Source organism: Nematolebias whitei, chromosome 4, assembly GCF_014905685.2.
Source record: "Nematolebias whitei isolate Nwh7 chromosome 4, NemWhi1, whole genome shotgun sequence".
Lineage (NCBI taxonomy): Eukaryota > Metazoa > Chordata > Actinopteri > Cyprinodontiformes > Rivulidae > Nematolebias > Nematolebias whitei.
This window is the reverse complement of record NC_056501.1, coordinates 19,072,180-19,092,390: the sequence shown is the minus strand read 5'-3', so window position 1 is coordinate 19,092,390 and position 20,211 is coordinate 19,072,180. Positions and strand designations below refer to the sequence as shown.

The 20,211-nt window shown below is 38.0% G+C and overlaps 3 protein-coding genes across 3 annotated transcripts in view; 1 reads left to right on the top strand and 2 right to left on the bottom strand.

Annotated features, from left to right (window-relative positions):
- The window catches only part of ankrd13d (ankyrin repeat domain 13 family, member D), a 14,098-nt gene extending 13,284 nt beyond the window's left edge, over positions 1 to 814 (top strand). The window contains exon 16 of the mRNA XM_037675826.1: positions 569 to 814. Within this exon, the coding sequence (XP_037531754.1) occupies positions 569 to 632 (64 nt within the window). The 3' untranslated portion in view covers positions 633 to 814. The remainder of the gene's footprint in view (positions 1 to 568) is intronic.
- Positions 815 to 3,707: 2,893 nt separating this feature from the next.
- On the bottom strand, positions 3,708 to 11,508 carry LOC119408694 (signal-transducing adaptor protein 1-like). The gene is made up of 10 exons (XM_037675535.1): positions 11,334 to 11,508; positions 9,698 to 9,769; positions 9,448 to 9,564; positions 9,289 to 9,345; positions 7,684 to 7,838; positions 7,472 to 7,603; positions 7,253 to 7,322; positions 5,089 to 5,191; positions 4,829 to 5,011; positions 3,708 to 3,853 (listed from the first exon to the last, which is right to left on the bottom strand). The coding sequence occupies exons 1-10, from the start codon at positions 11,433 to 11,435 to the stop codon at positions 3,708 to 3,710; spliced, it is 1,137 nt and encodes a 378-aa protein (XP_037531463.1). The 5' UTR covers positions 11,436 to 11,508.
- A 5,216-nt stretch (positions 11,509 to 16,724) lies between these two features.
- On the bottom strand, positions 16,725 to 19,726 carry LOC119408693 (paired box protein Pax-5-like). Its single transcript, XM_037675534.1, has 7 exons — positions 19,684 to 19,726; positions 19,446 to 19,617; positions 17,967 to 18,164; positions 17,855 to 17,895; positions 17,680 to 17,775; positions 16,824 to 16,949; positions 16,725 to 16,744 (listed from the first exon to the last, which is right to left on the bottom strand). Exons 1-7 carry the CDS (start codon positions 19,724 to 19,726, stop codon positions 16,725 to 16,727), a joined length of 696 nt encoding a protein of 231 aa, XP_037531462.1.
- Between the last annotated feature and the right edge of the window lie 485 nt (positions 19,727 to 20,211).

Below are 20,211 nucleotides of genomic sequence, written 5' to 3'. Positions count from 1 at the left end.
TAATTTTAGTTTTGCACTCTGTACAAGAATTTGAATATAAATATAAACATAAATTTGCTACAGAAACTGTTGGAAACTAAGCTTTAATTGCACATTAAAATCACAGCAGTTAAGCATTAATTACTGGAAATGACTGTCTGTCTGATAATGAAGGAAAAACAAAGTGAATAAATGCACAAAACCCTGTAAAAAAAGAAGAGCGAAGCACTGAGGTGACCATCCATGGCGCCATCCTAAATCTGAGACACGAAGAAAAGCAGTTTTATATTTTCACTGATGGTTAATACGTCACGAGAAACTATACTTCCTTTGAGTCGTGCCTCTTATTTCTCCTCCAGCCTTAAAGAACACAAACCCACACATTTGGTTCAAACACCAGATACCACGTGATGAAAATATGAAATTATTACTTTGAGTATATATAAACTACTAAGGTGCTGCAAAGACTTCAAAGTTCACCAAAAAAAAACACAGGAAAAACCTGAGAAAAACTTTCTGTCATGACCAGATGTTTGTTGAAACATTAAACGAGGAATCGATTAAACTCAAACTTTCATCCTTTCCTTAGGAAGAGGAAGGAGGAAGAGGAGGAGCTGGAGAGGATCCTGCGGCTGTCTCTCACCGAGAAGTAATGTAACACAGAGGAACAATCACCTTAATTTATTCTGCTTTATTTTTCAGTCCCAAAATGTTAAATTATTATTATTATTACAAATGTTTTATTTGTCTTTCTGACACAAAGGCTGCTACCACAGATTGTAAAGGAGCGAGGACAGAAATGTGACACAGAAACGCTGACATAATGTTCACTACAACAAGGAGACTGAAGGGAGTCTTTGTTTTTTCTTTTTTATTCAATATTTTTCACAGTCTTGCTGTCTTTGAGTGATGAACGATCCTTAAACTTATAAGACCCACAACAGTGATGAAACTTAATGGAATAACTTATAAAACATGATTATAGCATTTATGTTGGCTTTACTCCTAAGTGTGGAAAATAAAAAAACATACAAAGATCACCTTGACTTACGCTCGTGTTTTTGACTAACTTTAATCTGAGGAACAATCAAATGCAGTTTAAAACAAAAGCTGTGAATCAAAACCAAACATTTCTTTAAGACGAACATAAATCTGGATATAGTCGTCGTTAAAATGACAATCGAATTAAAAGCAAAACTTAAGTTTGTTGGAAATTGTTGTTTTTCTCCCAGTCGTGACTCAAAACCCCCCAGAAATAATAATTAATCACTGCCGGAATAAAATGTTTGATCTTTTGTATTAAAGTAAAAAGTGCAGAAGGTGCAAATAATAATAAATATAAATAAAAAAAATTAAAAATACTCAAACCCAACAAAAACATCACAACAAAATATGACAATTATTTTTTCCCAATTTTTTTAAAATTAAATCTGTATTTTTTTTTTTTTTTTCTGAAAGATTTTAGCATCTCAGAGTCACAGTTGTCAAATTTATATTTTTAGGCTTTAAAAGCTCTTCTTATTAAACAGGCAAAATAATGCAGCTTAACTGAAAACTATAACAAGTTGCACTGATCAATTAAAACCCTTATTTTGTTTAAAAAAAAAGTTTTCTGTGTCATCACACAGCTTTGAAATAAACATATACATTTTACATCAAATGGCTTTTTGTAGTTCACAAATAAATAAAAAAAATCACAAACATGACGATGACAATCAGAGGCTTTGGTGAAACAGGAAAAAACTTCAGGCTGACTTCACAGCAGAAACTTTTAACTTTTGAAGCTGAACTTCACACGCCTGAACAGGCATGCTGATGTTTTCTGGTTTTTACACAACTGCAATTTTAAGTTTTATGAATTTTGGGGGAAATTTTTCCTTTAAATGTTCAACAGACTGTCGATGATGTCACTAACTTCTGAAAAGTCCAACATTGTCATATCTTTTTCATAAACTCTTCTTACTGCCTCAACTTTATTTGGTATATAAATAAACCAGATAAATTGCATTTCCTGCAAAAATGCAGTGTGAATGCTTATTGCAGTAGAACTTGCTGAAAAACAGCTGAAACTAGCTTTAAAAAAGTGCTGAAATGGAAGAACAAGCGTAAATTTGCAGAATAAAGCAGAAAGAACACATTTGCTCAATTAGGTTCAAATAAGCAGAAATAAGCACACAAATTAGGAAATTAGCTAAACAAAAGCTGAAATTGGCAAAAAAAAAAAAAAAAGCTGAAAGGTAGCTGAAAAGGCAGAAAGAAGCTTAAAACTACCAGATGGAAGCATAAAGAGCTGAAATGAGCTCAGAAAATGTGGAGTTAGCTGATAAAGGTAAAATTAGCATCAAAAGAGCTAAATAGTAGCTGAAAGAGCATAAAAAGCTCCAACTTGATGAAAAAAACTGAAAGGAACAAACTGAAATTAGCATAAAAAGTTACTGGTAATTGGGCTGAAAGTAGCTGAAATTAACAAAAACAAATTTATCTGAAAACCGCTGAAATTAGCTAAAAATATACTAAAAGTCTAGCTGAAAAGTTAGAACAAGCTTAAATTAGCAGATAAAAAGCAGAAATAACACATTTGCCCAATTAGGCTGAAAGAAGCAGAGATTAACAAAACATGGAAATTGTCTCAAAAAAGCTGAAATTAGCAAAAATCAGCTGAAAAGTAGCTAAAACTAAGAAAGAAGCTTAAATTACTAGAAGGAAGTGGAGAGCACATTTTTGCTGAATTAGGCTGGAAAAAGTTTAAATTATTGCAAAAAATGTGGAATTAGCTGAAAAAGCTAAAATTAGCATAAAACGGTCAAATAGTAGCTGAAATAGTAGAAAAAGCTGAAACTTGCAGAAATTGATGTAAAATGAACTCAATTCATTTTCGATGGAAAGAAAAACTAGCAGAATATGTTAAATATATCAAAAAAGCTAAAGTTGGACCAACACCAAAGTCATAGCAGGATTGTCCTGAAAGAGCTGAACATTTTGATTTATGATTTGTTGAAATAGCACAAAAATTGTGGAATGAGAAAGATGCTGAATAATGTACGGAAGAAACATTGATTATAATAATGTGAATGCTTCATAAACGGTCACACTATTATGCATCAGTTTGTCTCATTTCACCCGATGTGTCTCACTGCTACAAGACGAAGAGTTTTGAAGATCGGACGTAGTTTTTGCACAGGGAATATTTATTTGAGGCTTAGTTTTCAGTCTTCCTCTCTTAGATTTGCTGTCAGGGAGTGACAGACACAAGTGTGTGGTTACCATGGCGACCCTATTGAGCCACTGGCAGCAGCTTTAACATTTGTTTTGAACTTGGTTCTCTTTACACTTCCTGTATAGTTTATACATAAAAAGGTAGGTCGTTTTCTCTGCTTAGGTTATAACAAAATAGAAACTTTGGGCCGCCGCTGCTTCGACGCCTTTCAGGATTTATCAGGAAAAAAACTTCCTAGTTAACAGAGTGAATCCTTGGATTTCAAATGTAGGATGGAGACAGTTGTAGTCCCTGAATAAGTTTCAGTTTCACCAAATGCTGACCAGCAGTCCTGTTATTTTCATTTTTATTACAAAAACTTCATATAAACTTTGTTTACATGACTAATTGTTTTGTGTTGCTTTTTTTTAATTGTGAGCAGTCGTGAAAAAAACAAACACTTAAAACAATTTGTCCAGTGGCACTGACGCTCTCAGCTGTCAGTCGCAGGCGAACCTCAGACCTGAGAGCTTCATGTCTCCGGCTGTTGAGCTGCTCCACAATGCCTTGCAGGTTTCACGACTTGGTCACAAATGGCACCCTTCTCCGCTTCCATTGATCTGTAGATGTGTTCTCGCCTTATTTTTAAAGCTTTTTGAAGCTCACTGTCCAGCTGAGCTAGTACAGACAGAAAACAAGTTACTTTTTCATTTTAGCTACATGAACCTTGAGAGGACAAACTAAAGGCAATACGTTGTAAAAAAAATACCAAAATACAAATGCTGGGAGCTGAATGACTGCTGAAATGTGCAGAAGCTGAAACGGAGTTGTTAAAGCTAAACGAAGCAGAACACTATCTAAAAAAGGAGTAAAACAATAGGAAAAAGCTAAAAGTAGTAAAAGTTGAAAAAGGTTAGATACGTTTCAAAAGGCTAGCTAATAGCTAAAAAAATTAAATGCTAGAAAAAAGGTCAGCTAAAACCTAAAAGTAGCGGAAAACTAACAGCAACAAAAGGCTAGCTAGAAACTAAAAGTAGCAAAAAAGTAAGAAAAGAATAAATTAGCAAAAAGCTAGATAAAAGCTAAATGTATCACAGTAGTATCTAAATGTTAAAAATAGCAAAAACTAGCAAGAACAAACTAGATAACAGATAATAATAAATAATAGATAACTAAACGTAACAAATATAGCAAATGGCTAATTAAAACTAAAAGTAGTTGGAACATTTACTAAAAACTAAGTTATCAGAACTGTTTCTAAAAGCTAACATAAGCAAACAGCTAGCTAAATGCTTAAAGGAGCAAAAGGCTATTTAAATACTAAAAGTAGCAAAACATTTAAACGCTAAAAGTAGCAAAAGGCTAGCTAAAAGTAGCAAAAGGCTAGCTATAAGCTAAATGTTGCAAAACTAAAATAGCAAAAGGATATTTAAATGTTGCATTTAGCAGAATGGTAGCCAAAACCTAAAAACACGTAGTATCTGTCTCCTGAATGAGCTGAACAGTTTTATTAATGAATGATTAAAATAGTACAAATTGTGCAAAAGTAATTGGACTTCAAAATACATACAAGAGCAAAAAACCCATGGAAACAAAAAACGGTAACAAAAACATTAATAATAAAATAAAAATAATAAAAACAAAAGTATTCACCTAAGTACAGGTTGTTGGGCCTGTGATCGTCTGGCATGACGTATTCTCCCTCATCAGCCTTCTCTGGAAGCAGGTGGAACTTTTCTTTGGAATGTAAAGGCATCATCGGCGCCACTTGAGCACTGGGCAGAGTTTTATGTGAAGGCGAGGAGATGCTGATGCACTTTGGAGGTGGGGATGTGACTGAGGAAGACAAACAAACAGCTGTCAGGAGCTGCGGAGCTACACCTGGATGTTTTTCAGAGACGGCGTCATCTCACTGATGCAAGTGTCGTAGGGCTGAGAGTCAACGTAAGGACAATAACGGTACTCTGTCTTCTCCATGAAGTAACTGAGCACTTCGTCCAGGGAGTTGACGGTTACCTGCAGAGTGGAGGGGTCATGATGAGGACAATGTTTGAAATCTGGTTTTGTTGGAATCAGTCTGGGTTAACTTCCGGTTAAATCTGATTTCAGGCATTGAGGTCTCAGACGTAAATTTTAATCTCAACTTGGATTAAATTAAACGCATCATAATGAACTGTGGAACAACTCAAAATGTGATATTACAGTTACAGGAAGAGCTCTAAAGTGGTTTAAGTCATATTTATCTGATGATTCCAGTTTGTTCCTATTAATTATGATTCTTCTTCATATAGTCAGGAGGTCAAGGTTAGTCATGGTGTTCCTCAGGGTCCAGTACTTGGACCAGCACTCTTTACATATTATTTTATAATGTACACGTTTTTAGACAGCACAGGATACATTTTCACTGTTATGCTGATGATACTCAATTATATTTAACCTTAAAATCTGACAAATCCAATCAGTTAATTAGATTACAAGATTGTCTTAAAGGCATAAAACCCAAATAACTTTAAATTTTCTGTGTTTAAACTCAGAAAAGGCAGAAATCATGGTTTTTGGACCTGATAATTTTAAGAACAAACTGCAGCCTTTCTCTTCTTCAGGATGGCATTAATTTGGCTTCTGGTTCTAATGTAACAAAGCTTGGTGTCATTTTTGATTAGGATGTCTTTTAACCCCCCACTTTAAAAAAAGTTACCAGAACTGCTTTCCTTCACCTGTGCAATATCACTAAGATTAGAAACATCTTGTCCAAAAAAGATGCAGAAAAACTGGTCTATGGATTTATCACTTATAGGCTGGACTGTTGTAACTGTTTATTATCTGAGTGTCAAAAACTTCAGTTGATCCAAAACAGCTAGAGTTCGGATGAGAGACTAGATTTCTCCAGGTTTTAGCTTCTTTCCATTGGCTCCCCATCATATTTAAAATAGAATTTAAAATCTCACTTGTAACATGCGAAGCACTCGACAACCTAGCTCCATCTTAAACTACAGATCATGTTGTTCCATATTTTCCTAACGGAGCGCTTCGCTCTCAGACTGCAGGTTTACTTGTGGTTCCTAAAGTTTCTAAAAGTAGAAAGGAAGGCAGAGCTTTTAGTTATCAAGCTCCTCTCTTGTGGAAACATTGTCTACTTTTAAGATTAGGTTTAAGACTTTCCTTTTTGATCAATCCTATAGTTAGGATTAGTTTGGGTTTCCTGAACTATCCCTTAGTTATGCTGCTATAGGCTTAGACTGCTGGAGGACAAACTGGCCACATTTCTACATTTGCATTTTATAATGCACGTGGATGGAACAGCACCTTGAAATTCTTTGTATTCTGAATTGGCGTTATGTAAAAATAATAGAAATTAACTGAATTTAAAGAAACTAAAACAGTTCATTTGTAAGAAACTTTGTCCCAGTTCGTGTGGCAGTTGCTATGGAAACCAGGTGCCGAATTTGTCACCGTCTCTAAGCTCAGACTGGGACTGGTAAACTGTCAATATGACTTGTGGCGTAAGATAAACCTTCAGCTTTACCTCACTGAAGCTCGAACAAATAAATATATTGGCTGTACTCGTTTATTTTATTTCCCTGCATTTTGCTGGGATTTACTGAGTAAAATCTCCTCGCTGTTAATATCTTTGAAAGTTACCGTACACATATTGTTAATGATTACCTTTTTAATCCTTTATGGCTTTTGATGACTTTGAAAAATGACCCTTGAGTTCTAGATGTCTGATATGTTCCAGTAAATAAGGCTTTTTTATTTTATTTTATTTGTTTCTGGCTAAAAATCCTCCATACTTTTATTTTAAAATTCTGATAGAAACATCTAATTTTATGAATCATCTTTGTATTTAAAACTGCAGGTACTGAGGGGCACACGTTTAAACTTTTTTTAGTGTTTTATGGCATCCGAGTATTAACTTAGTAGTTTTTTTTTTGTTTTGTTTATGTACTTCAGATGTCGGACGAGCGTCTGAATACTTCGTTCATTTCCGTCTTTTACAAACCAGCAGGCAAGTTTAAAACCGAGCATGGAGTTCTGCGGTCCTCTGAAACTGTAAAACAAAAATAATGGACTCACCGGAGTGTCCAGCTCGATCACGTAGCCAAAGTTTGTGTTGGTCACCCTGTAGTTCTTAAAGGACACACCACTGGAACACAACAAACGTCATGATTATCGTCCTAAATTAAAATACACATTTCTAATCTATGAAGTTTTTCTGCGTGCACTTGGTGTAATCTAGATACAAATAGCTCTGTTTGTATTTGCCGGAGGTTTTGTATGGATAGAGGATCAGACCTGGTGGTCTTTTGTCTGATGGTCAGGGCGTAGTTCTTGGGAATGGCGGACGGGCGCAGGATGATGCTCCCGTTCTCCGGGCTCCCGTCGAGCATCTTCTCGGCCTCCTGTCGGCTCACGTCAAAGAAACAGCTGCAGGGGATGAAGAGAGGGGAAAAACATGACTGCACTGCTGGTGAAAGTGTAACGTGAAGACAGGAAGTGGAACTCACTCAGGCATCGTTGGGATTTTAGGCATCATCTTGTTCGATCGGGGTGGGAGGGGAGGCCGAGTCAGCTGGGGGTTCCTCTCTTTCTCCTGAGCCAGAACCTCCTCCAGCTTCATCATCTGACCGGGCAGCAGCTGCAGCTTTTTGGGAATCTCTTTCTGCAGGAAGACATCCTTTGAGTTACCTGACAGGCCTGTGACTCACCAGAGAATGTTGCAAGTCATGGTCTGCTGCTGGGAAAACGAGTTTTATGGCACATTTATGAGCGCATGACCTCTTCCTGATGTTTTATGAGAACAGTCTACGACTTCGATAGATGTCCAAATCCCCCTCCGTACTTTTCATTTCTCTCCAGAGCGTCCCTCTACCTCTCCAGGCTCTCTTCCATCTACTCTTTACTCTCACAGTAGACCACAGAGTAAGATGGTCACAGATTTGACCTAAATATTAGTTTATTTTTAATTCACATGATACAAACTGAATTATTTATTTTGAAAACTTACACAAGAGATACGTTCTAGGAAATATTTAAAACAAATACCTTTATAAAGGATTTATTAATGCTTTGTAAATGATTTAATGCTTTATAAAGGAATTAATAATGCTTTATAAAGGATTTAATAATGCTTTATAAATGATTTAATAATGCTTTATAAAGGATTTAATAATGCTTTATAAAGGATTTAATAATGCTTTATAAAGGATTTAATAATGTTTAATAAAGGATTTAATAATGTTGTATAAAGGGTTTATTAATGTTTTATAAAGGAGGCCTTTGTGAGTTTAAAATTTTACAAAGCACTGGGAAGCATTTGTATCACAGATATAAAACACTGTTCATACACTGAAACAGGCTCTCTTTTGACAAGGTCAAGCTCTCTACTTTTAGTTATTTGGATAAACGCAACTACTTTTTGAAAACTAAATAAAAAACATTGTGTTTACATATGCTCATAGTGTGAACGTAACTCACCGACAAATGTTTGATATTTAAAATCAAAACTCTAAAGAAAGCAAGTGAACAACAAGAATGCTGGCTTTAGTTTGGAGCTTTGCACAGTTAACATTTGTTAATATAATATCTTATTACAATTTGTTATTATATTATATATTTTATTATTTAAGAGCTGCTGCCTCTCAGCGAGCAGGTCCTTGGTTCAAACCCCGGTCCAGGGGCCTTCTGGGTGGAGTTTGCATGTTCTCTCCGTGTATGCGTGGGTTTTCTCCGGGTACTCCGGTTTCCTCCCACAGACCAAAAACATGCATGTTAGGCTGATTGGTAACTCTAAATTGTCCCTAGGTGTGAGTGAGAGAGTGAATGGTTGTTTGTCTCGTTTGTCTCTATGTGGCCCTGTGATGGACTTGCGACCCGTCCAGGGTGTACCCCGCCCCTCGCACAGTGATTGCTGGACATGGGCACCAGCGACCCCCGTGACCCAAAATGGAATAAGCGGGTAAAGAAAATGGATGGATGGATGGATGGATTTTATTATTTAAAGTACTTTGTTCAGCCTGCTCTCCAGATTAAAGCCATTACCTAGAGGTATTTCTGCTTTATTAGCCACAACTTGCTGTTATTCCTCATGCTTGTTTTGTTTGTTTCCTTACTTTGACCACCGTCAGGATGTAGCCCCTCCATTCCTCTCCTGTATCAGCACAATCCATCTGTCACCAAACAAGAAACACAAAGATGTAACGAGAGAGTAATTTATCTCGTTAAACTTTGGGGACTGCTGATGTAGAATAGGGAATCCGTTTGCAACAGACCTTCAGCTGCATCTCCCCTGAAGGCAGAATCAGGGTGAAAATAGGTGGTTCCCCCTTTTTAAAGAAAGACTTTAACTCCATGGACCTCAGCTGCTCCAGGTCCAGCCTCTCTGTGTACTGACAAATACACACACACATTTACAGTCACTGTGATATCAGCAGGACTTCTAGTCCTCTGCTGGGTTTATTTGGCTTCAGATTTTCACCGTCAAACAACCCTCGAACACATTTTTAGAGACAGTTTCCTTACTGTGTCCTGAGTGTCATCGTTGTACAGAAACAGCGTCGCTCCTCTCAGCTCTCCATAGAAATTTCCGAAGTTCTGGAAGTCATAAAACAATATTTTGGGTTGCTGATGTGGACCAAATGATCACCTTTGTGCATTAGGGCAAAGCAATAAAATAAGTAAATTCCCGCTCATGGCTGTGGTTCCAAAGTGCAGCTTCAAGCTGCTTACAGTAAATCCAACGCATGATTTGCACTTCAGTGGTTGTTTAAAGGTTTACAAGCAAAACCTGAGAATGTGTTTTTTTATTTTTAGATTGTGTAAATGATGCTGCACCACACTACTGCTTTACCAGTTTGGTGGCGTCTTTTTTTTGCAATCAAGCTTGCACAAGCACCTATCTCCTGAATGAGCCGAATGTTTCGGCTCATTCAGGAGATAGGTGCTATGACTTTTGGTTTTTGTTTGTTTTCTTCTATTCAAAACTTACGTTTCCTTCCCATAGAAACACACTGAGACCTCCACAGTTCATTTAAAAAACATTGTTCTCTTTGAAATCATCTTCTGTCTCAGTTTCTTTTGCTCCTTTTAGCGTTTAACAAGCTTTTTGCTACTTTTAACATTTCGCTGTACTTACCCTTTTAACCCTTGCTGCTTTTAAGTAGCATTTTGCTACTTTTAACTTTTAGGTAGCCTTTTGCTACCTTAACTAGCTTTTTTTTTTTAAACTTTTTGTTTAATCTAACTTTTGCTGCTTTTTAAAAGAATGCTGCTATATTTAGCTTCTAGGTGTCAACTTCCGGCATTTAGCTAGAAATGTGCTATAGTAATCATACTCAGTTTTTAGCTTCTTATGCTAATTTTACCTTTCAGCCATTGTTCTAAAATTTTTAGATCATATATATATATATATATATATATATATATATATATACATGTATATATGATCATATGATATATATAATTTTCTGCTACTTTTAGCTTTCAACTAGCCTTTTGCTATCAAAGTTCATGCTCAGTAATCAGGTAAAAAATCCATCAAAGTTCAGTTTGGTCATCTGGATGGTTTCTTTTTTTTTTTTTTTTTGGAGAAATTTCATCCTTCATCTAAAAAAAAAAAAAAAAAAAGAAACCGTCCAGATGACCTGACTGAACTTTGTTGGATTTTCTACCTGGATTATTGAGCACGAAGTTTGATGTTTTGAACCACTTTGGCCGTGGCTGCCTCAGAGGAGTCCACAGAGGAGAGGGCAGGCCCCAGAAACCATCTTATCACCAGTTTGCCCTCTCTGTGAGTGTGCTGCCTGTGGGACTGAGTTTGTTGTGGCTCCTCAGACTGATGAAGTCCTTTGGATGAAGGACGAAATGTCTCAACAAAAGAAAGAAAGCGTTCAGATAACTAACCTTTTCCTACTTTTTGTTTCTAGCTACAGTATTTTACTTTTAGTTTTTCGTTATAGCCTTTTGCCACTTTAGGTTTTTAACATGTTTTTTTTTTTAGCTTAAACAACTCAGTTTTAACTTATCTAGTAAAGTCCATCAGTCAATCAGCTTTCCATTCATTTTAGCAGGAAATGCAGGTTCTTTAGTTTAATGGTTTACACATTTTTTAAAAGCAGTTACATTTTGGCTTTAATGACTGAAGGATTTTTGTTGTTACCTTCTCTTTGGAGCCTTTCTTCAGCAGACGTCCAGAGTAGTAAAGGGGCAGAGCTGTGATGGTCTCCCTCCTCTTGTGGACAACTCTTTGGTGCACAGCCATGATCCAGTTCTTTGTCAAACTTCCAGACCTAAACTTTTGTAGTGCAGTTTGTTTCACTCAGCTGAGTCCTGGGAAACTTCTGAGCTTCTCTGTGTCTCTTTAGAGGCTGATATATTTTCTTAATTCATCACTGACCCGTAAGCCTTCGATGAGCTTTCTTTCAGTCCGAGAGCTGCTGTGTGAGAGAATGAGGAAACGCTGCACTGATTTATGAATAAGGAAGTAGTTAGTGTAAAATAAAATAAAAAATAAATATCTGCTTTTGTACTTTGAACCTGCAGAACGTAGCACAGACTGCTTTGCACCACCTACCCAGGAGCAATAAAGCATGTAGTTATGTACAAACACACACACATACACACACACTCGCACACCTTTCAAGTTACAACGCCATTAATCATTTACATGAAACAAATGCTATCAGAAAATAAATCGGTCGTTTTGTCTAAACAAATTCCAGTTAATCAGCTTTAATCTAGATTTTTATTTTAAATTTGGATATACTTGTTCACATAAAATACCAATAATGAAAAAAATAAACAAACAAATATACATAAACACAGGCAATACTTATGCATACAGCATCCTGGAAAAGATTTCAAACATTTCCTTATTAATTTATGTACATGGCATCAAATCAAAAAGTCTAACAGTGATAAGTTCTGAAGTTGAGAAGACAGATTATTAGAAATGCTTGATTAATGAATAAACACCTTTTACTTGTAGTATCTTATCAATATGAAGTGACATTATTTATAGCTATACTTGCATCTATATTGAACAGGTCTACTTTAAACCTGATCTACAAAAGCCAAACGTGTTGATACCATCTGAAAATGTGCCTCATTGAAGCTCATAAAGCTCAGTTCAAACCTTCAGACGCCACAAACGGTAAATAAAATTCACCCAAGATACCAGAGACACCTGGTGGTAACAGGAAATCCACCAAATCAAACAAAACATTCTGCTGTTTGCAGAACATTTGAAAATGTCCTCAAAAATGTACCTTAAATGCCCAAATTTAGTTTAAAATTTAAATAAGAGTAACATCTGATCAAACTGTGACAACTTATCCAACTGAAAAGCCAAAGGTGTTTGTAAGCAAAATATCTCATGAACCAAAGGACAAAACTTTAATGAAAGTCTCAAAGAGTTATCAGTGGATGAACTTGTACAAGACATTAACTTATGGAATAAACGTGATTCAAGATGGCTGCCAGAGCTAAGCTTATCAAGCACAAAATGGCGTTAACTGTCATTTTAGAGGTACTGAGCAAAAATTTGGTGTAATGGCTGAGCCTGCTCCCCAGCACATATCTGAGCGATAACAGACCACACAAGATATTTGATTAAAACTGTGCCACAAACTTTGGCTGTTAGCAAAATATTTAAGGTAAAAGTGGACGGCTTTTAACAAAACTCAAAGTAATAATTGGGTGGACTTATGCAAATGCTTAACTTTTTGAGTCAGCCCATTTTACAATGGCCGCTACATTTGAACCAACATAAAAAAATTAAAAAAACAAGAATGGCTACAACTCAGCTAAATTTGACAGATTTTAAGCTAAAATTTGGTGCAGTAGTAGCTGAGCATCACTCCAAACACATGCTAAAGGTGACACATTTAGAAATATTCTATCTTAAACTTTGGCATTAACTGCTCAAATAAATGTTAGCAAAATATTAGAATTTAATGCACTTTTCAAAAAGTAATCACTGGAAGTACAGCTGATAGCTTTTAGAGTTAACCCAATTCAAGATGGCTGCCACACTTATTTAACCTTAACCAACACAGAAATGGCTGTAATTAAATAAATCTCACAAATATTGAACTACTTTTGGTGTGGTAGTAACTGAGAATGACCCTCAACACAAACATCTTACAATATTTTATTAAATTGAGCACAAAGTTGTTTACAAGGCTTGACCTAAATGGCTACAACTTTGTTCCTTTTCAGCATTAGATGCTCTTTGTTTAAAATGCTGGGGTTAAAGGTGGCGGGTGATATGCATTATTTCAAATAGGACCAGTACTAGTTCCACTTTAGCCATGGCCTCGTTCTCAAAGCCATTCGCTTGTTCAAACGGTCAAAATTGAACAATTTCTCCAAACTGATTTTGTCAGAAGGCAAACTGAAACGGGTAAGATATTAGCTGCTCAGAACCTTTCCCCAGATCTCCACTTCAGAAATTCAGACTTACTTTGAAGGACCACATTACACCACACTTATACACACTGTCAAACTTTAAAAATATTAAACTCTTCTCTTTTGACCTTATAAAACTTTAAATGTTTAAAATAAAATCCATACAGTGAGAGTATTTTCAATTTTATTCAGAGAAAGAGGTTAGCCAAGAAGAAATATGACAGTGAGAAGACTGAAGAGAGGAGACAGGAATATAAGGAGATGCAAGGTAGAGCAAACAGGGAGGTAGCTAAGGCAAAACAGAAGGCGTATGAGTTGTATGGGAGGCTGGACACAAGAGGGCGAGAAGGACTTGTACCGATTGACAAGACAGATGGACCAGGCTGGAAAGGATGTGCAGCAGGTTAGGCTTGTTAAAGATAGGAATGGTAATGTTCTAACAAGTGAGGAGAGTGTGATGGGAAGATGGAAGGAGTACTTTGAGGAGCTAATGAATGAAGAGAATGAAAGAGAAAGAAGAGTAGGGGTCATAGAAACTGTGGACCAGGAAGTGGGAAAGATTAGTGAGGGTGAAGTTCAGAAAGCTCTGAAAAGAATGAAGATGGGGAAGGCATTAGGACCTGATGACATACCAGTGGAGGTTTGGAAATGTCTTAGAGAGATGACAGTGAGGGTTTTGACTCAAATATTCAATGGCATATTTGAGGGTGAGAAAATGCCTGAGGAATGGAGAAGAAGTGTGCTGGTGCTCATTTTTAAGAACAAGGGTGATGTACAGAGTTGTAGCAACTACAGGGGAATTAAGTTAATGAGCCAAACAACGAAGATCTGGGAGAAAGTTGTGGAAGCTAGACTTAGACAAGAGGTGACTGTGAGCAGCAGTTTGGTTTCATGCCAAGAAAGAGCACTACATATGTCATCTTTGCTTTGAGGATGCTGATGGAGAAGTACAGAGAGGGTCAGAAAGAACTTTGTGGATTTAGAAAAAGCATATGAAAGGGTGCCGAGGGAGAAGGTGTGGTATAGGATGAGGAAATCTGGAGTGGCAGAGAAGTATGTTAGACTGGTACAGGACATGTATGTGTGCTGTAGGTGTGACAGATTGCTTCAAGGTGGAGGTGGGATTGCATCAAGGATCGGCTCTGAGCCCCTTCTTGTTTGCTCTGGTGATGGACCAACTAACAGAGGTGATCAGGCAGGAATCCCTGTGGAATATGATGTTTGCAGACGACGTGATCTGTGGTGAGAACAGAGAACAGGTGGAAGAGAACTTGGAGAGGTGGAGGTAATCGCTTGAAAGAGGAGGAGGTCACAAAGGTGCAGGACTTCAAGTACTTGGGGGGCCCCACTGTTCAAGAAAATGGAAAAAGTGTAAAGAGGTGAAAAAGAGAGTCCAGGCAGGATGGAGTGGATGGAGAAAAGTTTCAGGAGTGATTTGCAACAAAAAGGTGTCAGCAAAGGTCAAAGGAAAATTTTACAAGACAGCGGTGAGACCAGCTATGTTGTATGGTCTGGAGACAGTGGCACTGACAAAAAGACAGGAGAAAGAACTGGAAGTAGCAGAAATGAAGATGTTGAGGTTCTCCTTAGGAGTGACAAGGATGGATAATATTAGGAATGAGCTCATCAGCACAAGTTGAACAACTGGGAGATAAAGTTAGAGAGGCCAGACTGAGATGGTTTGGACATGTCCAGAGGAGGGACAGTGGGTATACTGGTAGAAGGATGTTAGAAATGCAGCTGCCAGGAAAAAGACAAAGAGGAGATATATGGATGCAGTTAGAGAGGACATGGAGGTAGTTGGAGTGAGGACAGAGGATGAAGAGGACAGAGTGAGAAGAGGAGGATGACTCGTAGTGGCGACCTCTGAAGAGGGAAAATCCGAAAGAAGAAGAAGATGATGCTTTAAGATTTTTAAGTGTTAAAATGGAAAACATGTTTAACTCAAAGCATAAATTAGAGCACATCTACAAATAGATTTTCATGCCCTGTTAAAAACATAAATATAAAATAGGTTGTATTTTTTATTTTAATGGGAGGAAACTTTATGCAAAAAAAACTCCCAGGACTGATGTGATGTTCTTCGACCCTGCCGGTTCCCTCAGCAGCTCGGACATTCTCTTTTAAAGTCCTCTTCGTTGAGGGAACGTCAGAGAAAACAACACTGTTCTCCATCATGGAGCTTCTAATGAAGCCACCTCTCAGCCCCCGACTGAGCAGAAAATGACCACAGGGACTGGAGATAAGGACATCCTGAAGCGATGAGCCATCATTGGGCCCCTCAGATAACTACGTTTGTTTTCTTGGTGCAAATAATTTAAATAAATTCTTGTAAGAGAGGTAAGCTATTATCGCCTACTGCCGAAAACAAAATAGCAATAATGTTTTTGTCTGTGTGTGGATATTTTTTGTGTCTTGTTAGCAAATTGTCTCATGAACAACTACATGGATTTTAATAAAACTCTCAAATTAATCATAGAATGGATCTCTACAACTGATTAACTTAGGGAGTCAATTCCATTCAAGATGGCCACCACAGCTCAGCAATGTCCCAACACACAAAGATGTCTACAGATCAATCAGTTTATCAGATATTGTCCTAAAACCTTGTATGGTAGTAGCTGAGGGTCATTCACAGCACATACTTTGAGGGCTACACGTTGCACAACAAAACTTGGGCCTTAACTGTTGGAGTCGACCCTGTTTGTCTGTTAGCAAAATATCTCTAACTGGACAGAATGTAATGAAACTTTCAGAAATTGATTCTTGGCTGCACAGCTAGAATTTATTAATTTTTGCAGTCAACCCTATACAAGATGACGTCCATAGCTAATTAACATTAGTTAGCATAAATGGCTATAACTGTCAGGTTCACAGACATTGAGCTAAAATTTGACGCGGTGGTAGCTGAGACTCATCCCATATCTTTACAACTTGCTAGATCTTTCAGATTAGAATAATTTTCTTTTGAGGTTTGAACAAAATGGTTGTGTAGAACTTGTTTTGTTTCATGATTACAAGATTTTAGTTTAAAACCGACATGAAATGCGGCGGAGCAACATGCATTCCGTCAGTGCTCGGTTTTTAATTTAAACCTTTTGTCCCGTTTTATCTCGACGTTGGACAAGTTGATTTTCATTCTTCAGTTGTCACCTGAAGGTCCTGAAGAAGAAGAAGAAATTCACATCAGAGACAATATTTTTAATGAAACACACGCCATCGCACACCGACGTGGACTCACCTGACAGGTCTGAGTTATAATCGGCCTGCAGCCGGGGGTGAAAGGTCAGGCCGGGGCCAAACTGTTCCAGCATAGCGGAGCAAGAACGCTGCTGGTCGTGGCGTTCACGGCAGGAAAAGTCCCCTCCTGGAAAACAAAACCGCTGTAGAGCAGATTCACTTGTCTTCTCACCTCCGTGTCGATTTGTTCCAATTAGAACGATGATAAACCAGCCCACACGCCGGGGAGCGCTTCTGTGGGTAACTACGTGTATTTTTCTTTACAGCCGCCTGCTCTAATGCCTTCCATGATGGACGGGTGGAGGTGTAAGCAGGCCTGTGATTACAGGCTGAGGCGGGGAGGAGGAGGGAGCTTGCTGGCTGAGAGGACGGAGGCCTGCGGAGGCGAGGTGGACCTCCTGCTGTGGAGATGGTCCAAGCAGGTCTCATATTAACACAGGACCAGAGTCTTACACATCTGTCTGCTCTGAGGCCTGGAGAACCGAATGCAGTCTGCTCCAGAAAAAAAATAAAAATAAAAATTGCACTGACAAGTTTCATCTGCAGGGAAAGGTCTCATTTAGTTTGGAAACACAGGAAGTCGGGAGGCAGATAAAGGCGATGGGAACAATGGGCAAACTATATATATAAAAAAAGAAGCATTTTTCTTGTTTTGACGATAGATATTTCTAAAAAGAGACGAGTGGAAAAGTATTAAAACTGTCTGAGAGAACATTAAACTTTTGAATCCAAATGCATTTCCCCTCCTTTCTGCGCACTTACTGATATTTGTACATCACCTGGCTCTGAAGGCAGTGTTTGTGTGTATATGTTTGGAGTAAACACAATGTGAACACAGTATTCCTGCTGACTCTCACCTTCTTTGTGTTTGACGTACTTCCTAATTCCCAGAATCCCACTTATTGAAAACCTGGACTCGGAGGAACAGTGTGTTTCCATGGAAACGGAGGATGCTAAAGAGTCAGAGGTCATGAAGTGTTAGTGAGAGGAAAACTCGTGAGGAAAAGTAGGACTAAAAGGAAATATACTCACTAACTTCACAAGACTTGCACTGGATTTTGTTCCTGATGATCCTGCAAAGACAGACTCATTTTACAGATTTGTGACGTCTCACACGCGCACATATGCACAGGGTAACTCGTACCTGTTGACCGAGCTTATGCTGGGCACGTTGTCATCATCACACACTCGCTCCAGCACCAGCCTGTCTCGGATCTCCCAGGCGAACATGTTGGGGTAGTTGTGTTTCAGCTGCAGGATCTTTTGCACCACTGTGGGCGTGGCCACTTTGGGTTTAGAACCCCCGATGAGCCCTGGGCGGACGCTTCCCGTCTCGTTGTACCTGAGCAAACACACGGGACAGATAGACATGTGACCTGAGGCTGCTGCAGCCTTCAGTTTACGTCATTAAATCAAATTATCAGCTGTTGGACAACGTAAACTGAGGACTGGACGGAGAAGATGGTTTGAGAGAAGTCTGAAGAAAGCCATCTGCACTTAACACGTTTTTCCAGAGGTTTCCCACCATTTGACACCGTTTTGATAATCACCAACCAGTTTCACACATTTCACACCTTTGTGCCTGCAACCAAAACATCTCGACTGTGAAACCGTCCAACAGAGCTGATCCTTGGAAATAAGGGGAGGGAAGGGGATTTGCTTGTGTGTTGAGTCTGCACAGCTACTCTACTGGTTAGCTTGGAGTTTGAATTAAAATAGTTTGAAGAAAAGACAAAAATCATATAAACAAAGAAAAGAAAGTCAACTAATGTGAAAAAAAATCAGCTTGTGGTTTTGAAAACAGTCATCTTCCAATGTTCTGTAAATAATCAAACATTTTAAATACTAGTTTAAAAATAAACAAAAAGGGCATAAAAATACATTTTCCATATTTATATTCAATGACTATTTTATTCTTTATGAAACAGAAAAATAGTGAAAACTTTATAAAAACTGTGGCGACTAAATATGGACATGTTTTTAGACGCGTGTCTTTATTTTATTTCTCAACATATAGTCTAAATCTCACGTGAAAGAAAGGATGCACCTTTATTTATTATAATTATTATTAATTTGGTCGCATGTCTGTGAGCTTTAATGAAACTAAGATAAAACAGTAAGAACTCCAAGAGCAACAAAATGTTGCACTTTCTGAATGTGAACTTTCATAAATAAAATAAACCTAAAAAAACAAGTTGTTTCAGAATAACCTATAAACATTTAAAGATGTATGATTGTTTGTCACCATCCATCCCACTCTTCCACTTGATTTAAGTTATTGTGCAGAAATCTGAGGTAGAACCTTAAAAAAACAGTCCTCTACTGAGTAAATCAGTGTATAGAGCCCAATCAGTGATTTAAATCACATTCATATGATGATGGAGCACACGAGACATGAGGCGTTCAGTGTCGTGCCCGTGCAGGGACACATGGGAATCGAACCTCCGACTCTCTTGTTAAAAGATGACCGCCTCAAAAAAGAGGAGTTGCATATCTGTGAATCTGTAATTTTCCTGCAACGATTTTTAAAGGAGAAATATAAATGCTTCCAGTGGTTTCAAAGCTGCTCCCCTGCAGACACACCTGTGCGGCTCGGCCTGATTAAAGGACTAATTGGTTTCACCTGTGCAGGATTTTACTGACGCAGCCGTGGCTGACGCGCAGGCGCCGTGAGATGTCGCAGGGACGCGCGCCGAGCTGCGCGAGCTCCACGATGCGCTGCCTCAGCTCGTGCGGTAAGGGTCGGCCGTTGATGAAGACCCCGCCGAGCTGGTTCACCCCTCCGTGTCCTGAACGGCGAGACCCGGTTCAGAAAGCCGCAGAACCACTTTTAATGGACTGAGATCGGGTTTAATACTTACTGCGCAGAACCGCGAGCGGAACCAGGTTCAGGTCCAGTTCCATCATAAACCTCCGACTTTAAATAAAATAATAATAAAAAAAAAAAAAGTGTCCGGCTTGTTTAAACTACATCGTTACATTTGGCAAACATTTAATCCAAATCCGTAAAGATTTAACTGTGAAAATGAATTAAAGACAGAAAAAAAAAAGTTACAGGTAACTTTGGATCTGCTAACACCTGAGCATCTGCAGGAGTCTGAACACTCAGAGGAGGAGCTGCTTGGTTTATTGTACGAGTAAAAACAAGGAGGGGGCGTTCAGGCTCCTGCAAAACATGACTTGCACTGCTCATAATTTAGTCTGAATGTTTAATTATAAAAACAGGTTAGCTTATCTATTGACTAAATTGATAACATTTAGTGCATAAAGCAATATATTTAACTGGTAATAATTTAGAACTAGTTCCAATTATTGCTGGAATAACTTAAAAGGTACTGAAGCAGTGTAAGAATTCACAGGTTTAGATCCATCTACAGCTGATATATTAC

What these genes read in the sequence shown, in the direction of transcription:
- LOC119408694 (XM_037675535.1), bottom strand. Translation starts at nt 11,435, where the DNA reads ATGGCTGTGCACCAAAGAGTTGTCCACAAGAGGAGGGAGACCATCACA. An exon ending in ACATCCTGACGGTGGTCAAA is followed by an intron (nt 7,839 to 9,288) that starts GTAAGGAAACAA and finishes GTCTTCCTGCAG; the next exon opens with AAAGAGATTCCCAAAAAGCT. An exon ending in ATCAGACAAAAGACCACCAG is followed by an intron (nt 7,323 to 7,471) that starts GTCTGATCCTCT and finishes GTTGTGTTCCAG; the next exon opens with TGGTGTGTCCTTTAAGAACT.
- LOC119408693 (XM_037675534.1), bottom strand. Translation starts at nt 19,726, where the DNA reads ATGGAACTGGACCTGAACCTGGTTCCGCTCGCGGTTCTGCGCA. An exon ending in TCCGCTCGCGGTTCTGCGCA is followed by an intron (nt 19,618 to 19,683) that starts GTAAGTATTAAA and finishes CCGGGTCTCGCC; the next exon opens with GTTCAGGACACGGAGGGGTG. An exon ending in TTATAACTCAGACCTGTCAG is followed by an intron (nt 16,745 to 16,823) that starts GTGAGTCCACGT and finishes CTTCTTCTTCAG; the next exon opens with GACCTTCAGGTGACAACTGA.